Raw genomic sequence first — 27,613 nt, 5'->3', positions numbered from 1 at the left:
CCGCCCAAGGGGAGGGGTTTGAGGCATCTGAGCCAATCAGGGCCTTAGGCCCCACCTCATGCATCAATACCTCTACAAAATCGATGCCATTCTGGTGTTTTTCTCTTTTACTACTATATTTGGTTTTCTGGTATTCCCTGTAAGTCATTTTACTTTCAAACAACTTTATTGATGACAACTAAGTTGAACAAAACAACAATCATGACGTCCAGTTTACTTTTGAAACTATTTTTATTGATGACATCAGAGGGCACTAAAGAACAATGAACTGGACGTCCCAAGTGTAATACAGCCATTTCAGAACAACAGAGCAAAAGAAGAGATATCTCCAGCCATCAATCATTTCTCAGAAACAATGTAATGCCTCCCTAGCTTCTGCTCCCATTCCCCGTCCCACTATATCCCCTCCCTCTTTAATAAGAGCAAATCCCTCAAGCAGTTAACAGAAATGTAAAAAGGAATACCCACTGTAAACTAGTACCCCTCCAAGGACCTTGGCTCCCTTATGGTCCTTTGAGGATAACCCCCATCCCTCCCACCCCCCAAAACTAGCAATATATATACTAAATGGTTTATCAACCAAACAGATTATAAGTGGCAGCTCATAATCATAGCATGTTCAAAAGCAACATGATGTCCAGTTTACAATACAGCCAAACTGCGGCAACAAGTCAAGTAACAAGTTTTAACATTAGGATCCATGTAAGTCATTTTATACAGCTGCAGCTGGCCTTTCTGACCGAAACATTTATCACATTAAGAATTGCTTGTCTTCTGTCTGAATCATTTGATGAACCTGCAGGTAGCTTTTCTTTTTGAAGCATTTATCATATTCAGAATGGGACTTGATCTACCGCCTTTCTGTGATTACAATCAAGACGGTTTACATATTATATATAGTTTGTATTTAGGGCAATGGAATCACAAGGAGCTGGAGTCCGAACTGAAACCAGTTTGCCAGGTTCTCAGGCAACTGCATGGGCCAATAAGCTATTCCTCCACCGTGAGTCACTTGATGCAGTTGCAGGCTGCTTTGTGAACTGAACTATTTATTAAATTCAGAACTGTGTGAGTCATTTCATGCAATTGCAGGTTTGCTTTTCTTTTTAAAATATTGATCACATTCAGAACATTTAAATAGGCTCTCTCTCCACTTGTCTGAAACATTTATCACATGCAAGCACTTAAATGGCTTCTCTCTTGTGCAAATTAATTGATGAATTTGCAGAAAAGTTTTTGAAACATTAATCACATTCAGAACATTTAAATGGAGTTTGTCCTGTCTGAGTTATTTTATGGCGTTGCAGATTAAATGTTTCATTTTGAAAAGCAAACCACATTCAGAACTTTAAAATAGCTTCTCACCTGCGTGAATCATTTGATGCACTTTTAGGTTGTTTTTCCTGTAACATTTCAGTTCAGAACATTTAAATGGACTTTCTGCTATGTGAGTCTTTTTATGGCGTTGCATATTGCTTTTGAAACTAAAACATTTATCACATTCCGAACATTTAAATGGTTTATCTCCCATGTGAGTCCTCTGATGGTGTTGCAAGCCACTTTTGAAAAAAAAACATTTATCACATTCCAAACATTTAAATGAACTCTCTCCTGTGTGAGTTATTTTATGGTAATGCAGGCTGCGTTTTAAAGTGAAACATTTATCACATTCAGAACATTTAAATGGCTTCTCTCCTCTGTGAATCATTTGATGCAATTTCAGGTTGCTTTTACTTTTCAAACATTTATCACATTCGGAACATTTAAATGGCTTGTCTTCTGTGTGAGTCATTTGATGAAGTTGCAGATGGCTTTTGAAACTGAAACATTTATCACATTCGGAACATTTAAATGGCTTGTCTTCCATGTGAGTCATTTGATGGTGTTGCAAGCTTTTTTTGAAACCGAAACATTTATCGCACTCAGAACATTTAAATGGCTTGTCTTCCCTGTGAGTCATTTCATGGTGTTGCAAGCTGATTTTGAAGCTATAACTTTTCCCGCATTCAGAACATTTAAAAGGTTTCTCTCCTCTGTGAATCATTTGATGCGCTTTCAGGTTGCTTTTACTTTTCAAACATTTATCACATTCAGAACATTTAAATGGCTTGTCTTCCGTGTGACTCATTTTATGGCGTTGCAGGCTGCTTTTCAAACTGAAACATTTATCACATTCAGAACATTTAAATGGCTTCTCCCCCGTGTGGGTCATTTGATGGCGTTGCAGGCTGCTTTTAATATTGAAACATTTACCACATTCAGAACATTTAAATGGCTTGTGTCCCATGTGAATCATTTTATGGCGTTGCAGGTTTTTTTTGAAACTAAAACATTTATCACATTCAGAGCATTTAAATGGCTTATCTCTTGTGTGAGTCATTTGATGGCGTTCCAAGCTGCTTTTCAAACTGAAACAATTATGACATTCAGAGCATTTAAATGGTTTCTCTCCCGTGTGAATCATATTATGGCGCTTCAGATTGTGTTCTAAAATGAAACGTTTATCACATTCAGAACATTTAAAAGGTTTTTCTTCGGTGCCAGTCATTCCACACCTTTGTAGGTCATTTTTCTCACCGAACCGTTTATCATACTCAGAACTTTTAAATTGTTTTTCACAGAGGCCAGCGTCTCCAGACGGGTTAGTTTTGTGCATCCAGTGATAGTCATGAACCTCAGTCCAAAACCTTTGTATGTTATGTTTGGCAAAATAAAAATCACTTCTTTTAAAATGTTTCTCACTTTCTTTGAGATTTCCAGTTTGTGTAAGTTTTTGGCCGTTGCTGCAATTCCTCTCCTGTGAGTTTGATCTTTCTCCTTTATGTGCTATTGCTTTCATGCTGCTTTGTATTATGCTGCCGATACCTCGCTCACAGTCAGCTGCAAGATCGGAGCTTCCTTTGCCTTTCCATTCCTCTCTCTGCTGCCCAGAGTCGATCTTCATTCTTTCGCCGTTATTCCTAAATATGCCTGTTGGAGAAAAATTAAGAGTATGGCCTTTAATTTTACCATTATGGAGAAAGACATACCGAATAGACCAGTGGTTCCCAACCCTGTCCTGGAGGGCCACCAGGCCAATTAGGTTTTCAGGCTAGTGACAGGCATGCAAATCTGCTCCATGCATATTCATTAGGGCTAGCCTGAAAAACCCGATTGGCCTGGTGGCCCTCCAGGAGAGGGTTGGGAACCACTGGTATAGACTACAAATGTAAAACTGACCCGAATATAAACTGAAGTAACCTTTATTCAAATGGCCTGCCCTCCTCCTTCACTCACTTTTTTGGAGGATTCCCTAATGTTGGTGTAGAGTGGAATCAAGAGGACGATGTCTGCATAGGATTCGTCATCAGTGAAGGTGAGGTTGCCCAGGGTGTTCATAAATATGATGTAGAGCACCGGGAGAGTGGGGACCCTTGAGGTACTCTACAGACTGCTTTCCAACCTTGGGAGGAGAAGGCGCCGTCCTTCCAGGAACTCTTTGAACTAGTTGAGGACAGTTCCAGTCAGAACTAGTTCACCGAGTTCATTCAGGAGGAGCTTGTGATCGATGGGAGTCAAATGCAGCCGATGTGTCAAACTTTAGGAGGATCGATTGGTGCCCTCTACTGAGCATCTGTTTTGATTTTGGCGGTTAGTATATTAGTAACTCTGTGCTGTGCTGGGGCCTGTAACCATACTGAGAGGGATGCAGGCAGGAGACTGTGAGTTTCGCACAGACCACAGAACCATGACGGCAGATGAAGGCCCTTCCAGTCTTCCCATCTGCAGCAACCACTATCTCCTCTTTTCCCTATTGGCTAAGGCTCTTAACATTTGCATCTCCTCTTCCTATAGGCTAAGGCTCTTTGCACCTTCATTGTGAGGTCATAGAGCTGCCCATCCGCAGTAACCATTATCTCTTTCTCTCTCCGAGAGATCCTGCGTGCCTATCCCAGGCCCTCTTGAATTCAGACACAGTCTCTGTCTCCAGTGTTTCTAGAGGGTTTGGCAAGTAGAGGTATTCCGGCTACGGGTCTGAAATTGGAGGGTGAGGTGGGTCAGCTCCTTGACTTTTTGGGCTAGGCATGAGAGCATAGCGAGGGTGGGAGGCGCCTGGGGAGGTGGCGCCCCGTCCCCCGCCCTCTTCCCCACCCCCCTCATCCCCATCTGCTCCTTGACGTTCCCGGCGAGAGCAGCAACCCCAGTCCACTGCTCGTGCCAGTTTCGGCTCTTCCTCCGATGCCACTGCCTAAGCGTGGTTCTGGGAAGAGCTGACGCTTATACAAGCAGCAGGTTAGGGTTCTTTCTGACGCTGGAACATTAAGGAGGGAAGGGGGAAGGGAAGGGGCGGGGAAGGAGCGAGGGGAATGGAGAGGAGGATGGATGATGGCGCCTGGGGTGGACTGCCCCCACCACCCCTCATTTGGGCGGGTAGCTGGCACTCTTCTAAGAGACTATTCATCAGTGAAATCGGCCAATGAATGAGTAAAGGTGCGATGGGCATTTGTCCAATAAGCTGCTTCTGGTGGATAGTTTGTTTAGTTGGGAGAGCAGCTCATCTTGGGCGAGTGGTTCAAAGGTGCTCCAGATTTGGTTTATTGTGCAGTGGTCAGCGGTAATGGGTGCTTGATATTTTGCTAATTTCTGCCTGTATGCTCAGATCTAGATGTTGTCATATTGAAAACACCCCCTCCACATGTAGTATTTGAAAGGAACATAAGAATAGCCTTATTGGGTCAGACCAAAGGTCCATCAAGCCCAGTAGCCTGTTCTCACGGTGGCCAATCCAGGTCCCTAGTACCTGGCCAAAACCCAAGGAGTAGCAACATTCCAGCATCTCAAAGAATAGCAAGATTCTGGAACCCCAATGACAGCAACATTCCAGATCTGAGATAGTGATGTCACAATGCCTCATTCCACCAATGCCTAACAGCCAACCTCAGCAGTGATGTCACAATGACTTAATTGTCCTGTACTTTGCTCACCTAAAATAAGAATAGCCTTACTGGGTCAGACCAAAGGTCCATCAAGCCCGTTCTCATGGTGGCCAATCCAGGTCACCCGTACCTGGCCAAACCCAAAGAGTAGCAACATTCCATGCTACCGATCTAGGAATGGTATGGTATGGAAATGGAGAGGGCAAAATAGGTGGATTTAGGGGCAGCAGGAGCCATTTAGAGGGTTAATTTGTTGGATCATGGGATGGCATATATATTCCTCAAGTAGCAACTCTTAGAGGCACTTTCTGGTTACTGGGAGGAGGAAGGAGAAGAGGTTTGGGGAGAGGTAAAGGGAAGACGAGAGGTGGGGAGGAGATGGAGATCTGGCTGTTATTTACTGTTTTCGCTGTACTGTTGAATATTATTTATATTTCATGTTCTACATTCCATCTTTTCTCTGGAGTCCATAAAACTGTTTTAGAAGTATATTAAAAATACATGGTACGCTTGCCTGTAACAGAAGAATGAATCTGTTCAGATGTTTCTGATTCAGGAGGATCCATGAAGGGGTCATCGTCCTCTTCTTTAATAATCACTGTGAATAGAGATGTTACATCCGGAAGGCCTGTGATGAGAAAAACAAAAAAACACGTCTAGGAGAAGTCAACATTAGGAAACACATTTTAAGTTTCCACATCTTTGAGGTTAATGGCCCATTTCCTGTGATCTGAGACTGCAAGGCCTTTAACTCCAAAACGTTCACTTACTTACGCTGGGATCATTATGTTCTGGATAATCTGATGGCGTCGGGTAATTCCCTTAAATAGGGCGTTGCCTAGTCCAGGGGTAGGCAATTCCGGTCCTCGAGAGCCGGAGTCGGGTCAGGTTTTCAGGATATCCACAATGAATATGTATGAGATGGATTTGCACGCACTGCCTCCTTGAGACTGCAAATCTATCTCATGCATATTTATTGTGGATATCCTGAAAACCTGACCTGGCTCCGGCTCTCGAGGATTGGAATTGCCTACCCCTGCCATAGTCTAAGCAAGAGATTACTAAAGACTGGGTGAGAATGTTAAGCGAAGCTTGATCTAGAAATTTTGCAAGAGAACGAATCATGCGGAGACGGTCATTATAAATTTTATCTGTTGCCCTTCCTATTGTTTTTTCCTTAAACGTTATTAAATTAATATTGATTGTAACCCATTAATTTTTCCTCTGCTTTGAGTTTATATGTATAAGTTAAACTATATATAGAAATGTTTGTATTTGTTGTTTTTAATTCGATATGATTATTGTTTGTCTGATTTGTTCCCCATATTTGATTATTTATGAAATTGTACATCGCCTAGAAATTGTGATAGGCGATTAATCAAATTATATAATAAACTTGGAAACTTGGAAAACATTGCCTTACAACTGAACTGATGTGATCAAATAAATACATACTTCTAAAGAATTTTTTATGGAATGAACTTCCTTTAATTTTGGGGTGTCCCAGCTCTTTTCAATCTTTCCGTAAATCTTTAAAAACTTTTCTATTTGCTAAACATTTTGAAAATTAATCCTCTTGTATTTTAGATTTGAAAGGGGTCAATAGGGTGCTCCGGGTTCCGTCTTTTCATATGGAGACCCTGAGATTGGTCATTCTGGCGCTCCAAATAGAAAGCCTTTCAAAAGAATGCATAAGAACATAAGCAGTGCCTCCGCCGGGTCAGACCACAGGTCCATCCTGCCCAGCAGTCCGCTCCCGCGGCGGCCCAAACAGGTCACGACCTGTCTGAATCACCAGAAGGGGCTCCCTTGCCACCTTGGTTTCTCATTGAAGTCCTATCTTCCCATCGAAGTCCTAACCCTCCGGTCTTGCACATGCACGACCTGATTGGGTTTCTATACTTATTACCTGGTTAGCTTTCTATACTTGTGTTACATCCCAGCTCCTCCCTCAGTATCCCACGATCCCTTTATCCCTCAGAAACCCGTCCAATCCCTGTTTGAATCCCTGTACCGTACTCTGCCTGATCACTTCCTCCGGTAGCGCATTCCAAGTGTCCACGACCCTTTGTGAGAAAAAAAACTTCCTTGCATTTGTTTTGAACCTATCTCCCTTCAGTTTCTCCGAGTGCCCCCTCGTACCTGTTGTCCCCTTCAGCCTGAAGAATCTGTCCCTATCCACCCTCTCTATGCCCCTCATGATCTTGAAGGTCTCTATCATATCTCCCCTGAGCCTCCTTTTTTCCAGAGAGAAGAGCTTAAAACTCAACTTTTCACAACTGTTTTCTTATTACCTAATTAGTTAAATTGGAATTGTTGGTAGACTGTGTAGGCTTTGCAGGGGCAGTTAACGTGTTTTGCCCTTAAGTATTGTTTTAATATTATGTATGTTTTTTTGTAAACCGCCTAGGTTTAGGCAGTAAATAAATGTTAAAATAAATACATTTGAAATGAGTAGACATCATTTTTCATTGATAATATATTTCTTACTTAGGGGGTTGGTATGAAATAATATTGCATAATTAGATTATGAGATTTATATGATATGTTCGTTTAAATTAATTGAGGAAGGGTGGGGGGAAGGGATTTACATTTTGTCTATTTATGATGATATAGAGAAAGTATTTCAAGTGTTTTTGTAAAAGTTTTTCAAGGATGTAATTTTGATCACTTGTTGTAAGATTTAAAATGAATATAGAAGTTATAAAAAAAAAATAATAATAAATAAATTTGAAGCTGGGCATCTTTATATGAAGTCCAATGCAGTGACCACTAAGCTGCCCCTCTGCTCTGCTGGGACATCTGTGTGTCCCGCAAGAAATCAATTTCCCCATCCCGTCCCCTGTGAGTTTTGTCACCGTCACTGTCGCTGCCCCATTCCTGATAGCTCTGCTTTAACCGCACAAGCCTTGAACAAGTCCTTAAACCGGAAGCACATAATATTCTTATTCATTCTCTAATCATCTCTAGATTAGATTATTGCAACTCTTTGTACCGTGGTATAGCTCATAAAGAAATAAGAAGACTACAGATAATACAGAATACAGCAATAAAAATGATAACAAATTCAAAAAAATCTGACCATGTTACACCACTCCTAGAAGATGCACACTGGCTACCCATCATACACAGAATAACGTTTAAAATTATATTATTAACATTCAAAATTCAACAATCACATGAGCCGTTATTTCTGGACAGACTACTAATACCTTACTCTTCCCTTAGGACGCTATGATCATCGCAACAAAATTTATTAACTATTCCCTCTTTGAAAATAATCGGGACTAGAAGAGCAACTATGTTTTCAGTACAAGCACCCCAACAGTGGAACAATTTACCAATCTATTTACGTAACGAATCATCCTTAGACAAATTCAAACGCGGCTTGAAAAGCGTTCTTTATAAAGATGTATTCAATACATAGATAGAACATTCCAATAAATGCTGTACCTAGTCCTCAAAGAATCAAATGAACAGGATATCAATATGGAAATTATAAGTGCTTTTATAATCTTAATCTTCTTACTTTTCTCTTCTTTTAAAAGGTCATTAATATTAATCTTAGTCTTCTTACTTTTGTCATGCAAAAGGCCTTTTACACTTAAACTGATCAATCATTCTCAACATTATCTCATTTTTTTTGAATTATTTCAAAATAATTAACGCTTTTTCAATCAATTCTTTTTATACTCTTTCTCAAACGACCCTATCCTTGTGTGCAAACCTTAAATGTTCCTTCTTCTTTTTTTATTTTATAAATTGTATAAATTGTATTTCTACCCTTTACCTATTTGTTCCAGTTTGTATTAATAGAACAAAAATGATTAGTCTGTATAATTATGTCTTATTTGTATTTGTCATCCCTGGCTTTTATTGTATATTAGAATTATGTAATACGCATTGAAATACTGGATATTGCATACAATCAAAATTTATTAAATTTGAACTTGATTTAAAAGTGTTTTGAGGTTTGTAGAGATGAGGACAGAGCTTACAGGAATGGGGCAGGGACGGGGGGAAAAATTTGTACCCGTGTCATTCTCTACCCAGTTTGCTAAACAATGCTGCCAGTCGTCCCTGTGGCTTGATTTTCTGCATTTTTCCTTAGGACATTTTAGTTTCCAAAATTGTACTTCCAGAAGGACATCATTGGCGTACAAACATCCTTCTTATTTATTTTCAAACCAGCACTTTAGATGTTTTTCTGGTTCAATTATAGCCGTAAGAGACTTTTTTTGAGACATTTTCAGCAAAACATCTCATTTCAGAGTGATAATTTTTTGAAAGCATCCCTCCACATATTAAAAGTATAGAGGGGCATAATCGAAAGGAATGTCTAAGTCCGTTTTCGTCCAAGTTGCAAGTTGTCCAAAGTAAAAAATAGCCTAGGACACATTTTCGAAAAATACATCCAAAATTTTTTTTCTTTCGAAAATCATTTAATTATACGTCCTGCCGATCTGATCGTCCAAGCCGCTAAATCGTCCATCTTTATACCACATTTTCGTCCAACTTTTCATCCAAGTCAAAAACACCTATAACAAGTCCTGTTGGACGTGGGAGGGGTCTGCAAAGTGATGGGACTAAACACCCAGACATGGCACCTAAATAGTGGGGTACCTTACAGGGCACTGCTGTGAACTTCACAAAAAGGGTGCCATGTCATCATCTCACTACAGCTCCCATATAGGTCACGGTGAGCCCCCCAAACCACCTCCAGAATCCCATAGACCTACTTATCTACCACCCTAATAGCCCTTATGGCTGCAGGAGCCACTTATATGCCAGTACAAAAGGGTTTTAGGGGTGTATAGGGGAGTGCACATGTTTCCGTATCAGTGCAGTGATTACAGGGGCTCCTCTCTATGGGTCCTAACCTACCCCCAAGACGACTAGGCTTTCCTATGCCAGGCTGCCAGGTGATGTTGGTCTGGAGGCTGAATTTTAAAGGTGTGATTAATATTTTTATGGGGTTGGGGGGGTCGATGATCACTGGGGGTAGTGTGTGGGGGTCTGTATTATGTGTTTACAGTGCTTATCTGGTGACTTTAGATGGGTTTTTGTGACTTAGACCATGTTTGTAATGGTCTAAGTCACAACGTCCAAGTTCCGTCTAGGCTCTGTTGTAAAACTTTTGGTTATACATGCTGTACGACTAAGTCTAAACCTGCCCATGTCCCGCCCAAATCCCACCCTTGACACTCCTCCTGAAACGCCCCGTTTAGCTTTGGTCGTTCAGCGGCACTATGAAGGCCTAGGTTGTTTTTAAATACGTCCAAAATCCAGTTTGATTATCGGCACTTGGACGTCTTTCATTTATGATCGTCCAAGTGCCAACTTAGGCCGGTTTTAGGACGTTTTTCTCTTTCGATTATGAGCCCCATATTCTTTAAGTTGCTAAAAAGCACCAATCCAACCTATCAAAAGACGACACTGCACATATTACATCAGGAGCTTGCCCTGGATCGGTAGCATGGATTATTGCTACACCTTGGGTTTTGGCCAGGTACTAGTGACCTGGATTAGCCACCTTGAGAGCGGATTACTGGGCTTGATGGACCATTGGTCTGACCCAGTAAGGCTATTCTTATGTTCTTATCTGTATATTTCCCACTGGGACAACAGAATAATCAGTACTGCTACCGATTCCAACACTGAAAGCACAGTATTATTCAAGTATAAACCAAGATTTTCCAGCCAAAATAAAGGGCCAAAATTTAAATCTCAGATGCTATCGGGTAGTGGGCTCTATTCCTTCTAAGCTGAGCATGTGAGTAAGTTAAAGTAAGAGAAAAAGAAGGCCGTTTATGTTCTCAGAAGTAGTAGTTGAAAAAGGAACACAGGCAAAAATATCTGGAAAAGTTAAAGAGAGGCTGGTAGAGTAGTCAGGAAAGCAAAGATGCAAATGGAAGAAAAAATAGCTGACATAGTAAAATGGGGAGATAAGACATTTTTTTAAGATAAATTAACAATAGGAGGAAGTGCAAAAGTGGTATTGTGAGATTCAAAGGTGAAAAGGAGGAATATGTAGAAGCTGATAAAGATAAGGCCGAATTGCTTATATTTCTGTTCTGTGTTCATAGCTGACCAGGGTGATGCGGAGTAACATGTGGGGTAGACAAGGGGAGGAAAAACTCTGGAGAACAGAGGACTTGTGATCATGAAGTGTGGCTGGAAGAAAATAGCCAGGTCAATGTACGCCCAGAGAAGGTCTGAAAGAACTAGTGAAAGGTCACTTGGACACACAAAGTCAGAGGCGTGAAGAAAGTACAAGAGATTTATTACGGTATACCGGACTCTAGTGCAGTTAATAGCCTGCCTACTAGAGTGTCAGAAATAGGAAATACACTGACTTTTATGCCCTTTTTGCAAACTAATATATGCAAAAACTACAATTTTCATTTGTTACTTCTATAACTTTTCTACAATTATTATTGGTCCTAAGCTCACACTAGCAGGTCACTTATCTAACTCTTACAGTTCTAAATGTAAAATGTACAGAAGGGCAGGGTACATCATGGCTCAAACTCTTATCTATTTAGCTTACAATGTGGTAAGGCAGGGACATACATTTTAGGCAGATGAAGTCAATAGATTGTACACTTTCTTCAGCTATGTAGACCAGAGCAATATTTTAAACAACAATTAACCATTTCATGACCCTACACTACCAGAGAAAAAATGCAGGAGAAAATAAGTCATGCACTTCTGATCCCAATGTCATTGGGGACATGAGCTTCAAAATTAAGGATGTCTTACAAACGTAGTGTAGAATCGCCTCACCTTCCTACAATACCTATGGGGCACACAAACCCTTCCTGTGCGCTCCCTAGCTTACCTCCCATCTCCTCAGCACTTTTCTAATCTGATCTAAACCTTAAGTTTATATACCGCATCATCTCCACGAACATGAAGCTCGACACAGTTTACAAGAACTTAAAAATATAGGTAGAGAATGAAAAGGTTTACATGAACTTATATGAAGAAGGGAAAAAAAAAGGGGGGAGGATAGAATTACAATTTGGTGAAAAGCCAAGTTTTCAGTTGTTTGCGGACTAATTGGAGGGAGCCCAGGTTCCGCAGCGGAATGGTGAGGTCGTTCCAAAGTCCTGTGATTTTGAAGAGAAGGGATTTTGCCAGTTTACCTGCATAGTGAATGCCGAGTAGACAGGGGAAGGCTAGTTTATACCTTTGGGCGGTTCTGGAGGAGTTGTAAGATAGTGGGATAAGGGGAGGAAGCACTTTTAACAGAAATGTGAAAAAGAGGAGAGACCAGTTGCTTGTCAGGCCACGCTGGCTCTGCATGCTGAATTTGAGCCGTGGTGCTCTACGGTGTCCCTGGCAGTTCAAATTCAGCTGTCAGAGCCACATGGCGGAGGAAGAGCAAATGGGCCAACATAGAGCTGTTCTCTTCTTTCGCTTCTGCTCTAAAGCAACAGGAAGGGAGGAGAAGGAGGTTAAGCTTGAGTGAAAGGGGCACCACAAGAAAGGGGGTAGAAGTGGGTGTGTGAGTTTTGGGGGGGGGGGAAGAAGGAGGGAAACAGTGTTATAGAGCATGCTCTGAAGCTATGCAGTAATGCAAAACTGCTGTACAGCACTTTAAAAAAAAAGCTGCACTGGTTCGCATAATGCTTACAGTATACCTGGTAGCTTAAATAAAACAAAACCCTGAATTCTAATTACTAAGAAATAAAAATATAACTGAAAAATCACTAGTAATTAACGCTCATTATCTATGTGAAAATTTGGAAATACACCTAGCAAAGATTATAAAAGAACGCTTGGCTCACTGCTCTTGGTATCAGTGTCTTCCTCTCCTCCCTCCTGCTGGTCACCGACAAGAACTTCTTCCACTTTCAGGTTCTCCACTGTGTGGTCAGCAGAGACATTTTGGCTGCCTGTAAGAAGAATAGACAAATAGCTTTCGGTTTTAGAAGAAAGCTTAGGCAAGTCTGTCTTGGCGATCCTTAGATGCCCTGTTGGAGAACATTAAGGAGTATGGAGACTTCGACGAGTTTAGCCTCAAACTCTCTAAAAAGCGGAGGTTCTGCCGTCCACCATAGAAGTAAAATCTTATTGGGGGGGGTTTCTATTTTTCTGTTGTGCTGGGCGGAGGGCTCTTTCCACTCCCTTGGGTATCCATCTTATGGTTACGACCGCTCAGATATATTTTTTCAACGTTCCTAAAGCGTTGCGACAAACGGCTGAGCAATTGGACCGGTGGCAGGCCTTGCCACTCTTGTTGCTGGGGCATCCTGAGGCATACCAATTAGAGCTAGGTGGCAGTCTACTCGAAATAAAGCATTTCACTTTGCAGCTCCAAATTTATGGAATCATATGTCACGAGAGTTAAGGTTAGAGGCAAATTTACAATCTTTCAAAATTATGTTAAAAGCAAGTTTTTTTTTTAAAGAAGCATTCGGGCAAGATTTACATCAATCTGATAGATTACTCATATATTCTAAGGGGCTCATAATCAAAACAAAAAGACATCTAAAAAGTGGCCTAAATTGCTACTTGGACGATCAAAAAGTCAGATCGTCCAATTACCGAAGACCAGGGGTCTCAAAGTCCCTCCTCGAGGGCCACAATCCAGTCGGGTTTTCAGGATTTCCCCAATGAATATGCATGAGATCTATGTCCATGCAGTGCTTTCAATGCATATTCATTGGGGAAATCCTGAAAACCCAACTGGATTGCGGCCCTCAAGGAGGGACTTTGAGATCCCTGGTTTAGACGTATCTAAAACCAGCTTAGGCCTTTCCCCTGTCTCTAAACGCATAGAGCAAAAAGAGGGGTTTTTAGAGGAGGAGAAAGGGCGGGAGGTGGGCCAACCTAGACATAGTCGTACAGCAGGTATAACCAAAAGTTTTGACAGGTTGCCTAGTCGGCACTTATACTTATGTTTTCATTTAGACCAAGTCAATATAGGCATAAGTGCAGAAAAGGGGCCTCTGAGCTGATCGCGGCTGCCCTGGCAACCTGCCCCTCCCTCCCTCCCGCAACGATCGTGGCAGGAGAGATGCCTCATCTCCACTGCCGCGACAGTGATCCCCCTAAAGTGCCACCAACCGCGGCACTTCGGGGGATCGCTATCACTGCAGGAGAGATAGCCAATCTCTCCTGCTGTGATCCCCCCCAACCGATCGGATCTGGGCAGGAGGGAGCCCAACCCCAAATGCCCCGGCAACCCCCCCACACGATCGGATCCGGGCAGGAGGGAGCCCAACCCCACCTGCCCCTGCAACCCCCCCACGATCAGATAGGGACAGGAAGGAGCCCAACCCCTCCTGCCCCGGCGACTCCCTTACCCCCCACCCCCACTAAAATATGGGCAGGAAGGATCCCAGGCCTTCCTGTCCATGATGCACCCCCCCACAACCGCCCCTCCGAACCCCCAATCAGCCCCCCTGAAGTCCTCCCCGATCGCCAACCCCGGGCTTCCACCCCCCTACCCCCGACACCCCCTTACCTAAAATGAGTTGGATGGACGGACGGGTCCCAAGCCTGTCCGCCCAGCAGGCCCGCCATCCACCGAATGGAGGACCTTAGGGCCTGATTGGGCCAGGCCCTGCCCACACAAGGGGCCTTAGGCGCCTGGGCCAACCTGTGGATGGGGCTTTAGGCACATGGGCTGGGTTGGGGATTGCGTCGTGGGTTGGAGGGCCTGGAATCCCTCCTGCCTGTATCTTAGTGGAGGTGGGGGTCAACAGGGCAGGAGGGGTTGGGCTCCCTCCTACCCGGATCCGATCGGTGGTGGGGTGGATCGCGGCAGGAGAGATTGGCTATCTCTCCTGCCGTGATAGCGATCACCCCTCTACCCGAACTGCCACAAACTTGAAATCAAAAAGGTGGGTTTTCAGTCTGCTTTTAAACAAGGGAAGGGGCTTGACAGACAAACTCGAGTAATTTATTCCAGGCATACTGTATATATTTGTATTGCAAGACATTGCAGTGCCAGAGAGAGAGAGATTAGAACCATCACACATATCAGATGTGATATGTGTATATTGCATGTACTTGTATTGCAAGACCTTGCTTGTATATCAAGTTAAAATTTAATCAAATGTTTTACTTGTCTTGCAAAACACTTGCAATCCAAGGTTTTACTGTAATTGGATATCGGAGTGTGGATGGCGCTCAACTTGAAAATGAGAAACAGAATACATGAGTGAGGTACCCTTCAACATTCGTCAAAAGTACGTTATAAGCTGTTGGGGTTTTTTTTTATGGCTTTCAGTTGTATTGACACGCATTTACGTTTTATTTTCAGACCAGCATATTTCCCTTTGGGTTTTCCGAAGCAGCTTTTGGCAAAACACGTCACAACCTGTTATGAATCTGCTACATCCTACACAGATAAGTTGAACTTGATTTGGGTAAATTTTGATGAAGAAAGTATGGCATTCTTTGTTAAGCCAAAAAGTTTTTCCTGAGCAATATTAAGCGTTCCAATAAAGTCAGTTTGTTCACCGGGTTATTTATGGTATTTGTTGATCAGAAAAACAATACAACATATTGAAGAGAATTGTATTTGTGTCTAAGTGAAAATTTAGAGATACTCCAGAGCACCTAGCAAGGATTTGATTATAAAGAAATTATTGGCTCACTGTTCTCGGTATTGGCTTCCTCCTCTCCTCCCTCCAGCTGGTCACTGTCGGGATCCTCTTCCATTTTCAGGATCTCTATTGTATTCTCAGCAGTGTAACTTGGGCTGCCTGAAAAAAGTATGGAAAAATAGCTTCAGGTTTAAAGAAGAGCTTAGAACCTAAGAAAAGCAATATTTTGCTAATACTGAGATGATGGGAATATTATGAGCTCTGAAAATTCAAGTGTCCTGGTGGAAGGAGTTAAGGAACCTCTGTAGCTCGGAAAATGAACCGTGACATCCAACACAAATAGGATGAGAGACAGAAGGTGTTTAAAGAAGAGGAAGAGAAAGGAGAGAGACATGGGAAAAGGGTGAGGGAGAATAAGAAAAAGAGGTATAGCCCCCTCCCCCCAATTCAATAAAATAGAAAAGCAGACCTGACAATGAAAGGAGAAAAGTAAAACTAAGGGAAACAGAACACACACATAATCCTCACAACAAAGGTTTCAAGGAGGGACTGTGGTGACACCTCGATTTCACTGATCCAGAGGAGTCTTTCATATAGGAAAAGTTTCGTCATCACCTGTTTCATGCAGTTCCTCCCACGAGCCTGTGGTGGTCAGATTTCCTCTTTGCTCAGATCTCGGAGGTTCAGTCCTGAATCCCTCTTGCTCAAATCGGATTAAAATGTCAGGCTTGGGACGATGACCTGTTATGGGACGATGTTCGTTAGTACAATATGTTTATAACAAAAAAAAAGTTACCCCAGAGCCTGATTATCTTACTATTGAAGTGGGCAAGTCTTTTCCTCAAGAACTACAAACAGCTCTGTTCATCAGGAGATTTGTTTTGTTTTCACACAGATTGATTTCTGATCTATAGCAACAAGAAGAACAGATTTATTTTGAAACCTTTAAATACACCACCTGACACCACCATCTGGAGATTTATTTAAAAAATTTCTATACCGTTTACAACTCATTTAAATTGTTTCTCCTTCTGCCGATCGTACCCCCCTTTATTCCCCTCTACCCTTTATTCTCGAACTGTACCCTTCACATTACTTTCTTCTTGGTTCTAACCGTACACAGACTGTCTAGCCCCCTCTTTGTTGTATCTATCTTTTGCTCTGATTTACCATTTTCTCTGATTGTACCATTCGCTGATTGTTCCTATTTTTGCTCTGATTGTACCATACCCTCTGATTGTACCATTTGCTGATTGTCCAGCCCTTCTTTGTTGTAAACCGCCTCGAACTACTATTGGCTTTGGCGGTATATAAGAAATAAAGTATTATTATTAATAAACGGTTTACATGCATAGTTTTAAAACATGATAAAATAAACATACAAACAAGCCTTAAAAATCACGAGTACAAAATAATACCATAACTTTGCACAATAACAGTCATAAATAGTTCATCAGCTCTACCAGAGAAGAAAATTCTAGAAAAAGACATCTACAAATAACTGCGTCTTTAGTAATTTTTTAAACATACGCCTTTCGCGACAGTTCCGTATCTGACCCACCAAAGAGTTCCATATCTTAACAAGCCTTGGATTGACAGTCGTCTTCAGTAAAGCCAAGTTCTCAGAACGCAATGATCTTCTAAGTATGTTAGTTTTAAACAATTCTGGAATGTTCCCATACAAGAATTGATGACAGATCATTGCTGCTTTATATGCAATTTTTGGAGATGTGGCGAAATATGATCATATTTAGATAAACCCGTTATCAATCTTGCTGCCGCATTTTGTATGACCTGCAATGCTCTACATCTTGCTTTTGTTATTCCAAGGTAAAGGGCATTGCAATAATCAAGTCTCGACAAACCATAGCTTGGCCTACAGTACGGAAGTCTGCTAAATTGTCTGATTTACGGGACAAGGATTTTAAGCAGCTTTCATTATCATCCATTTCTTACCTTCATTACAGGAAACAACTTAAGACTTTCTTGTTTATCAAATTTCTTAGTTCTTAATACTAACCTATTTTCCACGTTGATTTATGTATTGTAGCTAGTCTTTTGTAAACCGCATTGAACTTTACGGTAACAGTGGTCTAGAAATAAATTCTTATGTTATGTTATTTAATGAGACAGAGCTGAAGAGGTTTTTCGCCCCCCGTAAATTCAAGTTCGTTCATTCCGATATACAGCTGAATTTGCAAAACATTTTACTGGCTTATAATTACACTTCTCCCTCCGTCTTCGCTGTGATAGGGAATTAACAGAACCGCAAATACAGAAAAACTGCAAATAACTTTTTCATATGTTATTCGCTGTTTTCTATTAAAAACCATTGTGAATATAGTGAAACCGCGAATAACATGGTGGGAGACCTGGCCTGTTCCTGAAGGAGAGGCAAAACACGGTGAAGAAAGTGCTGGGAATCGGCGATTTTCTCTGTAAATGCTTGGAATCAGCAATTTCTCTATGCAAGCTGACGTAATTTGGGGGAGGGGGGAGGTGCCCGCAAGCTAAAAATCGTGAATAATCGAAACCGCGAATACGGAGGGAGAAGTGTACATTTCTCCCTCCGTATTTGCTGTGATAGGGGATTAACAGAACCACAAATACTGAAAAACCACAAATAACTTTTTTATATGTTATTTGCCATTTTATATTAAAAACCATCGTGAATAGGGTGAAACCGCGAATAACATGGTGGGAGACCTGGCCTGTTCCTGAAGGAGAGGCAAAACACGGTGAAGAAAGTGCTGGGAATCGGCGATTTTCTCTATGCAAGCTGACGTAATTTGGGGGAGGGGGGAGGTGCCAGCAAGCTAAAAATCGTGAATAATCGAAACCGCGAATACGGAGGGAGAAGTGTACATTTCTCCCTCCGTATTTGCTGTGATAGGGGATTAACAGAACCACAAATACTGAAAAACCACAAATAACTTTTTTATATGTTATTTGCCATTTTATATTAAAAACCATCGTGAATACGGTGAAACCGCGAATAACATGGTGGGAGACCTGGCCTGTTCCTGAAGGAGAGGCAAAACACGGTGAAGAAAGTGCCGGGAATCGGCGATTTTCTCTGTAAACGCTTGGAATGGGCGATTTCTCTATGCAAGCTGATGTATTTTGGGGGGAGGAGCCAGAAAGCTAAAAACCGTAAATAATCGAAACCGCGAATACGGAGGGAGAAGTGTACATTTCTCCCTCCGTTTTTGCTGTGATAGGGGATTAACAGAACCACAAATACTGAAAAACCACAAATAACTTTTTTATATGTTATTTGCCATTTTATATTAAAAACCATCGTGAATATGGTGAAACCGCGAATAACATGGTGGGAGACCAGGCCTGTTCCTGAAGGAGAGAAAAAAAACACGGTGAAGAAAGTGCTGGGAATCGGCGATTTTCTCTATGCAAGCTGACGTAATTTGGGGGAGGGGGGAGATGCCAGCAAGCTAAAAATCGTGACTAATCGAAACCGCGAATACGGAGGGAGAAGTGTAAAATAATGAATTCCAATCATAATAAAAGAATCATTACATTTTGCCAAACCTCAGCATGTGCTAACATGCATAAAATAGGAATTGCAGCTTTTAACACACACACATGTCCTACCTTCACTCAGTGAGCTAAGTGGGTAGTGGACTGAAGACCACCGCCACCCGGTTAAATTTTGGGACCACCAGGACTGGCTCTGGGAGAGTGCTGGGGATATTCAGGGGCGGTTTCTGGGTCAGTGCCTCAGAATATCCCCTCCCGGGCAGCTCGGCACCGTTTATTGGGGTAGAAGCCTCTCCCACCCAGTTGCGTAGTTTTAAATATCAACCCAAAAGAATTATTAGAATCTTGTGCTCTGAAAATGGAAAGCCTTTTAAATCCAATATAGCTGCTTACTCTTGGTGGACTCATTCGGGTTTCCTTTTTCCTCCAATTCACAGTGTTGTGAAAAATAGTTCTCATCTTCTTTTTTAATCTTGAATATAACATCAGGATTAACGATTAAATAACCTGTTAATAAGAAATAGGAAAATGATATTTACATTATATTTGTAGAATCCCATCTATTTCCATGTGTGTCTGTGTCTCTGTTGCAATTTTGAGAGCTGAGCCAGCAGAGGGAGGATCGCACTTGTCCTCACTACACCCCATAGACTGCCAGGGATTGTAAAATAGGCCCAAAGGGGCACCTACAAGTGGGAATTGAGTAAACACAACTCCTGTTTAGAGGGGAGGGAGACAAACAGGATGAAGCACAAATTTACAGCTTCCACCAAAAACATAATGGTCAGTTTCTGCCAAAACCAGACAGAAAAATAATTTTGGGCCAGTTTTAGCACTTTAACCAAAATTTGTTCAGCTTCTGCCATGTGTATCTATCTATCTATCTATATTGAGATTTGAGTATATGCCTGACAAAGCTTAAAGCTTAGAGAAAAAAAGACAGCTACAGACTACCACTTGATTATGAAATAAATCTTAGAGATTTACTGGTACAGATATTTCTCTTCATGGCCCTCCTAAGTGGAGACATTGCAGTTGCTAACTTCTTGGTGGCATCTTTTACCATCTGAAGGGGGTTAAACACTGCAGCCGACATGTCATGGCCTTACACAGATGTTGTAGTTCTCAGCAAGAAATCCGACAAGTAAATCCTTCCCCTGGCCTTCTGTACCAAATGTTTGTCTTTTAGAAAAGAAGACAGACTCCAGCTGAAGTTGAAAGACCTTAAACTAAAGGCTTCTTACATTGGCTTCTGTTGGATTATTGTTCAAGTCAGGCTGGAAGACTTGAACATCGAGGCCAAAAGAATTGCCAGAATGGATTCTCTCTCCCACATGACTGGACTAGAGACTCCATTCTGTGAATTCAAATAACAGACGTGAGGAAAAGCCATGTAATAATCAATTAGAATTTATTACTAGTTCTCCTATTGTCTGGGAAGAGCAAGCCATCACAATTTCAGTGCTCTTCAAAGGGAGAAAGAAAGGACATATTTATACCCTATGTGACATCATTTGTAATAATTATCATGCTTTAGAATACAATTGCACAGTTGATCACATGACTTCTTTTCAAAAAAATACCTTACGTCAATGTTACATTTAAAAATGTCTTAATTTTTAATGTTAAGTCCATTCTGTTAAGTTTTTAAACCCAGCAGTGTTTCACTTTTTCTTTCTAAATCACTTTTGATCTCTGACCTTTTCAGACATCAATCATGTCAGTAAAAAGCCTACGTCTTGATATCTACATCCTGGCATCTGTATGACCTCCCAATTAGCATTGTATGTTCTAATCTACAAGGAACAGATTCTCCCTGTAAAACACCCAAGTTTCCTGTTCCTCTGAGAACCTTATCTATTAACTCCATGGATGTATATGAAGAATGGTAAATAAATTTGACTATGTCTTAAAAGTCACAAAATCAACCTTCTGAACTTCCGTAGCATAGCTAGAATGTAGAAACAGCAATTTAGACAAGAAATGCCAATCTGTGAGCTTAATCTTTTAATTACAAGGTCTCAAGGCTGAGTTTCCAAATTTTAATTCATTCACAAACTCAATTTTCTGTGACACCTTATCGCACCTGTAAATTTCAGAAATTCCTCAACAATATGGAATGGTATCAGAAGCCAGGTTCTAAATTTCAGATGATCAAGGGGCCCAATACCTAGGATTTCTCCAGGGTTGAGAAAATAACAGCACCTGTTCCATAATCTTCCTATGATAGATGATAGAGAAGGTGTATTTACCTCGTGAGATGAGGATGTCATGAATCTCCTTAATGACCTTCTTATAAAGCTTTTTTTGCCATTCTCCCAGAATATCCCACTCCATTTCCAAGAAATAAGCAGCAACATCCTTGAATGTGACCGATTTCTGGAAAGCAGACAAGGACACAGTTAGCCAGTTTCCGTTTCATATTTCTGTAGTAGATTTAGTTTTTTCAAAACACTAAGATACCCAAAATGGCATAAATCAGCATTTGGATGTTCTAATCACCAGGACGTTCCAAGTGATGATTTTCAAAACCGTCTTGCTTGACATCTTGGAGGTGTTTTCTGGGCGTGCTTTGGACATGCTTAGAAGACATCTTGCAGTAATAATTGAACCTTTTCCAAGATGTCCTGGATGGAACTTAGAAGTTCAGAACTATACCTGTTTTTCAAAGCTTCTAAGTGCCATTAAGATACCCAAACTGACCAGAGGACCACTGAAGAAATTAACTTATGATCCCTCACACTACCCTAGTGGTCACTAACCCCCTCCCACCCTACAAAGATCTGAATAGTTTTGGACTTTACTGTGATATTTTCAAAGATGTAACTGTTTTAGTTGTATAAGACATCTTGCTTGCATCTTTTTCTCACTAGCCCACCCACCAGGCTACTTAAGACACCTGTGTACAGCTCTACTAGGCTTTCCGATCCCAGGCGCTCCTGTTCTAGAGACAGGTATGTACAATCTTTTCTGTTGAAGTCCCGACTAGGATCCCAGTTTCGGCTATGCCTTCTTCAGGGGACTAGTGAGTAACTTTAGCAGAGCTTGTATTCCAAATCAGTCAGTCTGAGCATATGAAACATCAAAAGCATAACTTGCAGAAACTGGCCCAAAATTCTTTCTGTCTGGTTTTGGCAGAAACTGTGTTTTTGGTGGAAGCTTTTGATGTTTCGTATGCTCAGACTGACTGATTTGGAATTCAAGCTCTGCTAAAGTTACTCACTAGTCCCCTGAAGAAGGTCTAGCAGAAACTGGGATCCTAGGCGGGACTTCAACAGGAAAGATTGTTTCTCCAATTCAGTGACTACTTTTGGACTTTACTGTGATATTTTCAACGATGTAACTGTTTTGGTTGTTTAGACATCTTGCTTGCCTCTTTTGGTGCCTACCTTTATCATCCCTTGAGGTGAGTTTTTATTACATTACATTAGTGATTTCTATTCCGCCAATTCCAATTCCATCATTCGCGAGGACAGGTCAGGGCAGAAAGGAGGAATAGCTCTATACATAAAAGAAAGCATACACTCGACCAGAGTGGACACAGCAGCGACGACCAACAAATTGGAATCACTATGGTTTAAAATACCGGGAAGGAAAGGGCTCGAGATAAAGATGGGCCTGTACTATCGTCCACCTGGGCAAAACGAAACTACCGATGAAGAAATGGAAGCTGAGATGAAACGGGAATGCAAAAACGGTAACACGATCATTATGGGAGACTTCAACTATCCCGGGATAGACTGGAGTCTTGGAAACGTAAAATGCGCTAGGGAGACCGGATTCCTGGAGGCTATTCAGGACTGCTTCATGGATCAGCTTGTCAGAGAACCGACGAGAGGAAATGCCACTTTGGATCTAATCCTTAATGGGCTAAGAGGACCTGCAAAGGAAGTGGAAGTAGTGGGACCGTTGGGAAACAGCGATCATAATATGATCAAGTTCAAAGTTGAAGTAGGAATACCAAAGGGAAAGAGAACCACAGCGACAACTTTTAACTTCAAGAAAGGAAACTATGAAGCAATGAGGGTAATGGTAAGGAAGAAACTTAGGAACAGCACAAAGAAATGGCAGACTGTAGAGCAAGCCTGGTCTCTATTCAAGGACACGGTGAGTGAGGTGCAAAATTGGTATATCCCCAGATTCAGAAAAGGGTGCAAAAAGAGCCAAACAAAAGACCCGGCGTGGATAACTAAAGAAGTGAAGAAAGCGATAGGTGATAAGAAGAATTCATTCAAGAAATGGAAAAAGGGCAAAACCGAGGAGAACTGGAAAGAACACAGGAATTATCAAAAAGAATGTCATCTTGTGGTTAGAAAAGCCAAAAGAGAATATGAAGACAGGCTAGCCAGGGAAGCACGAAATTTCAAACCGTTCTTCAGATATGTTAAAGGGAAGCAGCCGGCTAGGGAGGAGATGGGACCGCTGGATGATGGAGATAGGAAGGGGGTGGTGAAGGAGGAGAAAGAAGTGGCGGAAAGACTAAACATGTTCTTTTCGTCAGTATTTACAAAAGAAGATACATCCAACATACTGGAACCTGAACAAATCTTCAAAGGAGACCAAGTAGAAAAATTAACATCCATGGAAGTAAGCCTTGAGGACAAACACAGGCAGATAGAAAAATTAAAAACTGACAAATCGCCAAGCCCGGACGGAATCCACCCTAGAGTATTGAAGGAACTAAAGGAGGAAATAGTGGAACTACTACAGCAGGTTTGTAATCTATCCCTGAAAACAGGCGTGATCCCGGAGGATTGGAAGATAGCCAATGTTACGCCCATCTTTAAAAAGGGATCGAGAGGTGACCCGGGGAACTACAGACTGGTAAGTCTGACCTCGGTTCCGTGAAAAATGGCGGAAGCGCTGATAAAAGATAGCATCAAGTAGCATCTAGAGAGGCATAAACTTATGATAACAAGCCAACATGGCTTCTGCAAGGGAAGATAGTGCCTGACGAACTTATTGCACTTCTTCGAAGGAATTAACAAACAGATGGACAAAGGGGACCCCCATAGACTTTGTATACTTAGACTTCCAAAAAGCCTTTGACAAGGTACCCCATGAACACCTACTTCAGAAACTAAAGAACCATGGGGTGGAAGGAGACGTACACAGATGGATCAGGAATTGGTTGGCGGGCAGGAAGCAGAGGGTAGGAGTGAAGGGCCACTACTCGGACTGGAGGAAGGTCACGAGTGGTGTTCCGCAGGGGTCGGTGCTTGGACCGCTGCTATTCAATGTATTTATAAATGATTTAGAAACAGGGACGAAGAGTGAAGTAATAAAATTCGCAGATGACACCAAACTATTTAATGGGGCTAGGACTAAAGAGGACTGCGAAGATTTACAAAGGGACCTGAACAAACTAGGGGAGTGGGCGACAAGATGGCAGATGAAGTTCAATGTAGAGAAATGTAAAGTCCTACATGTAGGAAACAGAAACCCGAGGTACAGCTACACGATGGGAGGGCTGTTATTGAGTGAGAGTACCCAAGAAAGGGACTTGGGGGTAATAGTTGACATGACAATGAAGCCGTCAGCCCAATGCGCAGCGGCCGCTATGAAAGCGAATAGAATGCTAGGAATAATCAAGAAGGGTATTACAAGCAGAACGAAATAAGTTATCCTGCCATTGTATTGGGCGATGGTGCGCCCGCATCTGGAGTACTGCATCCAATATTGGTCGCCGTACCTAAAGAAGGATATGGCGATACTCGAGAGGGTTCAGAAGAGAGCAACGCGTTTGATAAAAGGTATGGAAAACCTTTCATACGCTGAAAGATTAGAGAGACTGGGGCTCTTTTCGCTGGAGAAGCGGAGACTTAGAGGAGACATGATAGAGACTTACAAGATCACGAAGGGCATAGAGAAAGTGGAGAGGGACAGATTCTTCAAACTTTCAACAACTACAAGAACGAGAGGGCATTTGGAAAAATTAAAAGGGGACAGATTCAGAACCAATGCTAGGAATTTCTTCTTTACCCAACGGGTGGTGGACACCTGGAACATGCTTCCAGAGGGCGTGATAGGGCAGATTACGGTATTGGAGTTCAAGAAGGAATTGGACAATTTTCTGAAGGAAAAGCGGATAGAAGGGTATAGATAGAGGGCTACTATACAGGTTCTGGACCTGATGGACCGCCGTGTGAGCAGATTGCTGGGCATGATGGACCTCTGGTCTGACCCAGCAGAAACACGGCTTATGTTCTTAATATCTTGCGGTTCAAGGTGGATTACAAAAGTAGTTATCTGGCCATTTCCAGAGGAATTGAAGAGAAGAGCAAGTTTTTATCTTCTTTTTATTTTGGGGGGTTGGTTAGTGAACCATATAGAGGAGGACCCAGGCCCATAAGCCACTCTAACCACTACATTTATAGTGGAAAGTGCGAGGCCACCAAAACCCTACTATATCAGTGGCACCTGCAGCCATAAGGGCTATAGGGTAATAGACAGGTAGGTATAGTAGGTTTTGGGTGAGTTTTGGAGGGCTCAGCATAAATTATAAGGGGTATATATGGTGAGATGTACATCTGGTACCTTTTATGTGAAGTTCACAGCAGTGCCCTCTAAGGTGCCCCAATGCTCTGTTGCTCTATGTCTGTCTGTGTGGACAGTCTATTTCAATGCTAGCCCCTCCCATGTCCAAATGGTCTGGATTTGGATGTTTTGAAGGTGGACATTTTTGTGTTTGAAAATGGTGTTGGATGTCCTGGCGGCCAAGACATCTAAAAGTAGGTGATTTTCAAAAAAATAAAAAATTTTGGATGTTTAGCAATTTTGCCGGTTTCGAAAATTGCTGTTTCTCTCTCTTACTTTGGACATCTTGCAGGAAACTTCCAGAGCTGGTCTTGGACGTCCTATTGAAAATACCCCTCCATATTATATGACTTCTGTCAGTAAGATCAGATCTCTGGTGCATTATAGTATAAAGATAGTTCTGTTCCTTTAAATCTCCAGGAGCAGATTTCCTTCTCCTTAGACAAAACACTGACATTTTTCATGTTGGCTGATTTAATAGTTGGAAGGAGGAAGCTGAACAGCCAGGAAAGAGAGAAGCAAGTAGGCTGATGTCTGAAGGCTGGAAAATGGAGAGTACTGGGGTCGGTCTGTGTGTGTTCTGCTATTAATAGGTTGTGATCAATTTAGAAAAGTACAGCCCACTCCCTGGTACCATATCTTCAATCGGCCCAAAAAAGTAACCGGAAACCTAAGTAATCAACCTGAAACCTAATATCTCCTACCAAAACCAGCTATCTACCAATATAAGGAAGCCAGATTTTTTTCTATGTAATGTAACCTGAAATAATTTCCAATGTAATGTAATCTGTACCCTCAATTTATAACCTATACCAGAAACTTTCCAATGTAATGCATCCTCCTGGAAATGTCCAGCTCTCTTCTATTGTAATCCGCTTTGAACCGCAAGGTACAAGCGGAATAGAAATCACTAATGTAATGTAATGTAAGATGGCAGAGTAGGGAAGGATGAACAGTTCTTTATGTGAAAATAATATCAAAGCGGTGAAAATGCAGGGGGGGCGTGGGAAAGGAGGAGATGCTGTGGGCCATATGGAAAAATTGGGACTGGGGGAAGGGGGTGAGTGTTGGTAAGAAACCTAACCTGCTATTAGTGGATTGCAGTATTTTGTCTGCAGGTTAGGAAAACTCGCAGTACTTTTACATGCATTAATGCAGCAGGGAAATCACCCATCCTCAGCTAAAGAAATGCACTCCAGTGGACCCCAGTCCTGAGCCTGCCATCTATTAAAGAGACCATGCATGGGTAAAATAAGAGAGGCAGCTCGCCTTCCCTTTTCCTATCTCAAAACCCCCTAGGGCTGGATCCCAATATTTGTATATAGAATATTGCAATCTACCTCCAACAGGTTAATCTTCCCTCCAAAACAGATGGACAAGAGAAGAGAATGGAAGAGATGTACAGGGAAAGGTTTTCCTTTTACAAGATTAGAGAGAAGTATTTCTTACCTGATATAAGGCATTAAACAGATAAAAATCATAATAAAAGACATCTTTTTATTAGACTATATATATATATATATATTTTTTTTTTTTTTTAAATTACCTGATCAGAACCCAGGGCAGACATTTCCTCTTTGAGTTCTGCAGCTGCTGAGATGGATTCAGGCTGGAGATTTCCCTCCTCTGCAGGAAGGGAACTGGATCTCCCAGGGATTTCCCAGTTGCAAGACACAGAATGTTTCTGCTTCTCTTCTGAATCTTCTCTGTTTCTTTGCAGCTCTGCGGAAGTGGAGAAAGCAACTGAGCATGCTCAAAGCTCTTTGAACTACCCCCGTTGCAGAGGTCATCCTGGAATAGCCCGCCTCCTTAAGGTAGAGATGTAGAAATAGCAGCTAACAGGCAGCAGATCTGCTGTGTTTCTCTAGAGCAGTGATTCCCAACCCTGTCCTGGAGGAACACCAGGCCAATCGGGTTTTCAGGCTAGCCCTAATGAATATGCATGAGAGAGATTTGCATATGATGGAAGTGATAGGCATGCAAATTTGCTTCATGCATATTCATTAGGGCTAGCCTGAAAACCCAATTGGCCTGGTGTTCCTCCAGGACAGGGTTGGGAACCACTGCTCTAGAGATCCACCTTAAGGAGGCGGGCTATTC

General features: G+C 41.9%; 1 protein-coding gene across 3 annotated transcripts; it reads right to left on the bottom strand.

Annotated features, from left to right (window-relative positions):
- Positions 1-546: 546 nt before the first annotated feature.
- LOC117367642 (gastrula zinc finger protein XlCGF26.1-like) lies at positions 547-27,280 on the bottom strand. Of its 3 annotated transcripts, XM_033960406.1 has the most exons (8): positions 27,060-27,280; positions 21,229-21,355; positions 19,370-19,483; positions 16,094-16,219; positions 15,530-15,637; positions 12,710-12,817; positions 5,431-5,544; positions 547-2,970 (listed from the first exon to the last, which is right to left on the bottom strand). In XM_033960406.1, exons 1-8 carry the CDS (start codon positions 27,081-27,083, stop codon positions 1,349-1,351), a joined length of 2,343 nt encoding a protein of 780 aa, XP_033816297.1. In that variant the 5' UTR covers positions 27,084-27,280; the 3' UTR covers positions 547-1,348. The 3 variants fall into 3 exon arrangements, with proteins under 3 accessions (XP_033816297.1, XP_033816298.1, XP_033816299.1); XM_033960407.1 differs by lacking the exon at positions 12,710-12,817; XM_033960408.1 differs by lacking the exons at positions 19,370-19,483; positions 21,229-21,355; positions 27,060-27,280 and adding an exon at positions 16,296-17,810.
- Positions 27,281-27,613: the final 333 nt, after the last annotated feature.

The sequence above is a fragment of the Geotrypetes seraphini genome, chromosome 10 (genome assembly GCF_902459505.1).
Source record: "Geotrypetes seraphini chromosome 10, aGeoSer1.1, whole genome shotgun sequence".
NCBI classification, from domain to species: Eukaryota; Metazoa; Chordata; class Amphibia; order Gymnophiona; family Dermophiidae; genus Geotrypetes; species Geotrypetes seraphini.
Note: the sequence above shows the minus strand (reverse complement) of the source record. Positions and strands in the feature narration are given on the sequence as shown.

Bases quoted from the DNA above. Each gene is read 5' to 3' on its own strand.
- LOC117367642 (XM_033960406.1), bottom strand. From the start codon at position 27,083: ATGTCTGCCCTGGGTTCTGATCAG. The intron at 19,484-21,228 runs GTAAATACACCT...TCTTATTAACAG, and splicing joins TGACATCCTCATCTCACGAG to GTTATTTAATCGTTAATCCT. The intron at 2,971-5,430 runs GCAAGCGTACCA...TTTCTCCAACAG, and splicing joins GATTCATTCTTCTGTTACAG to GCATATTTAGGAATAACGGC.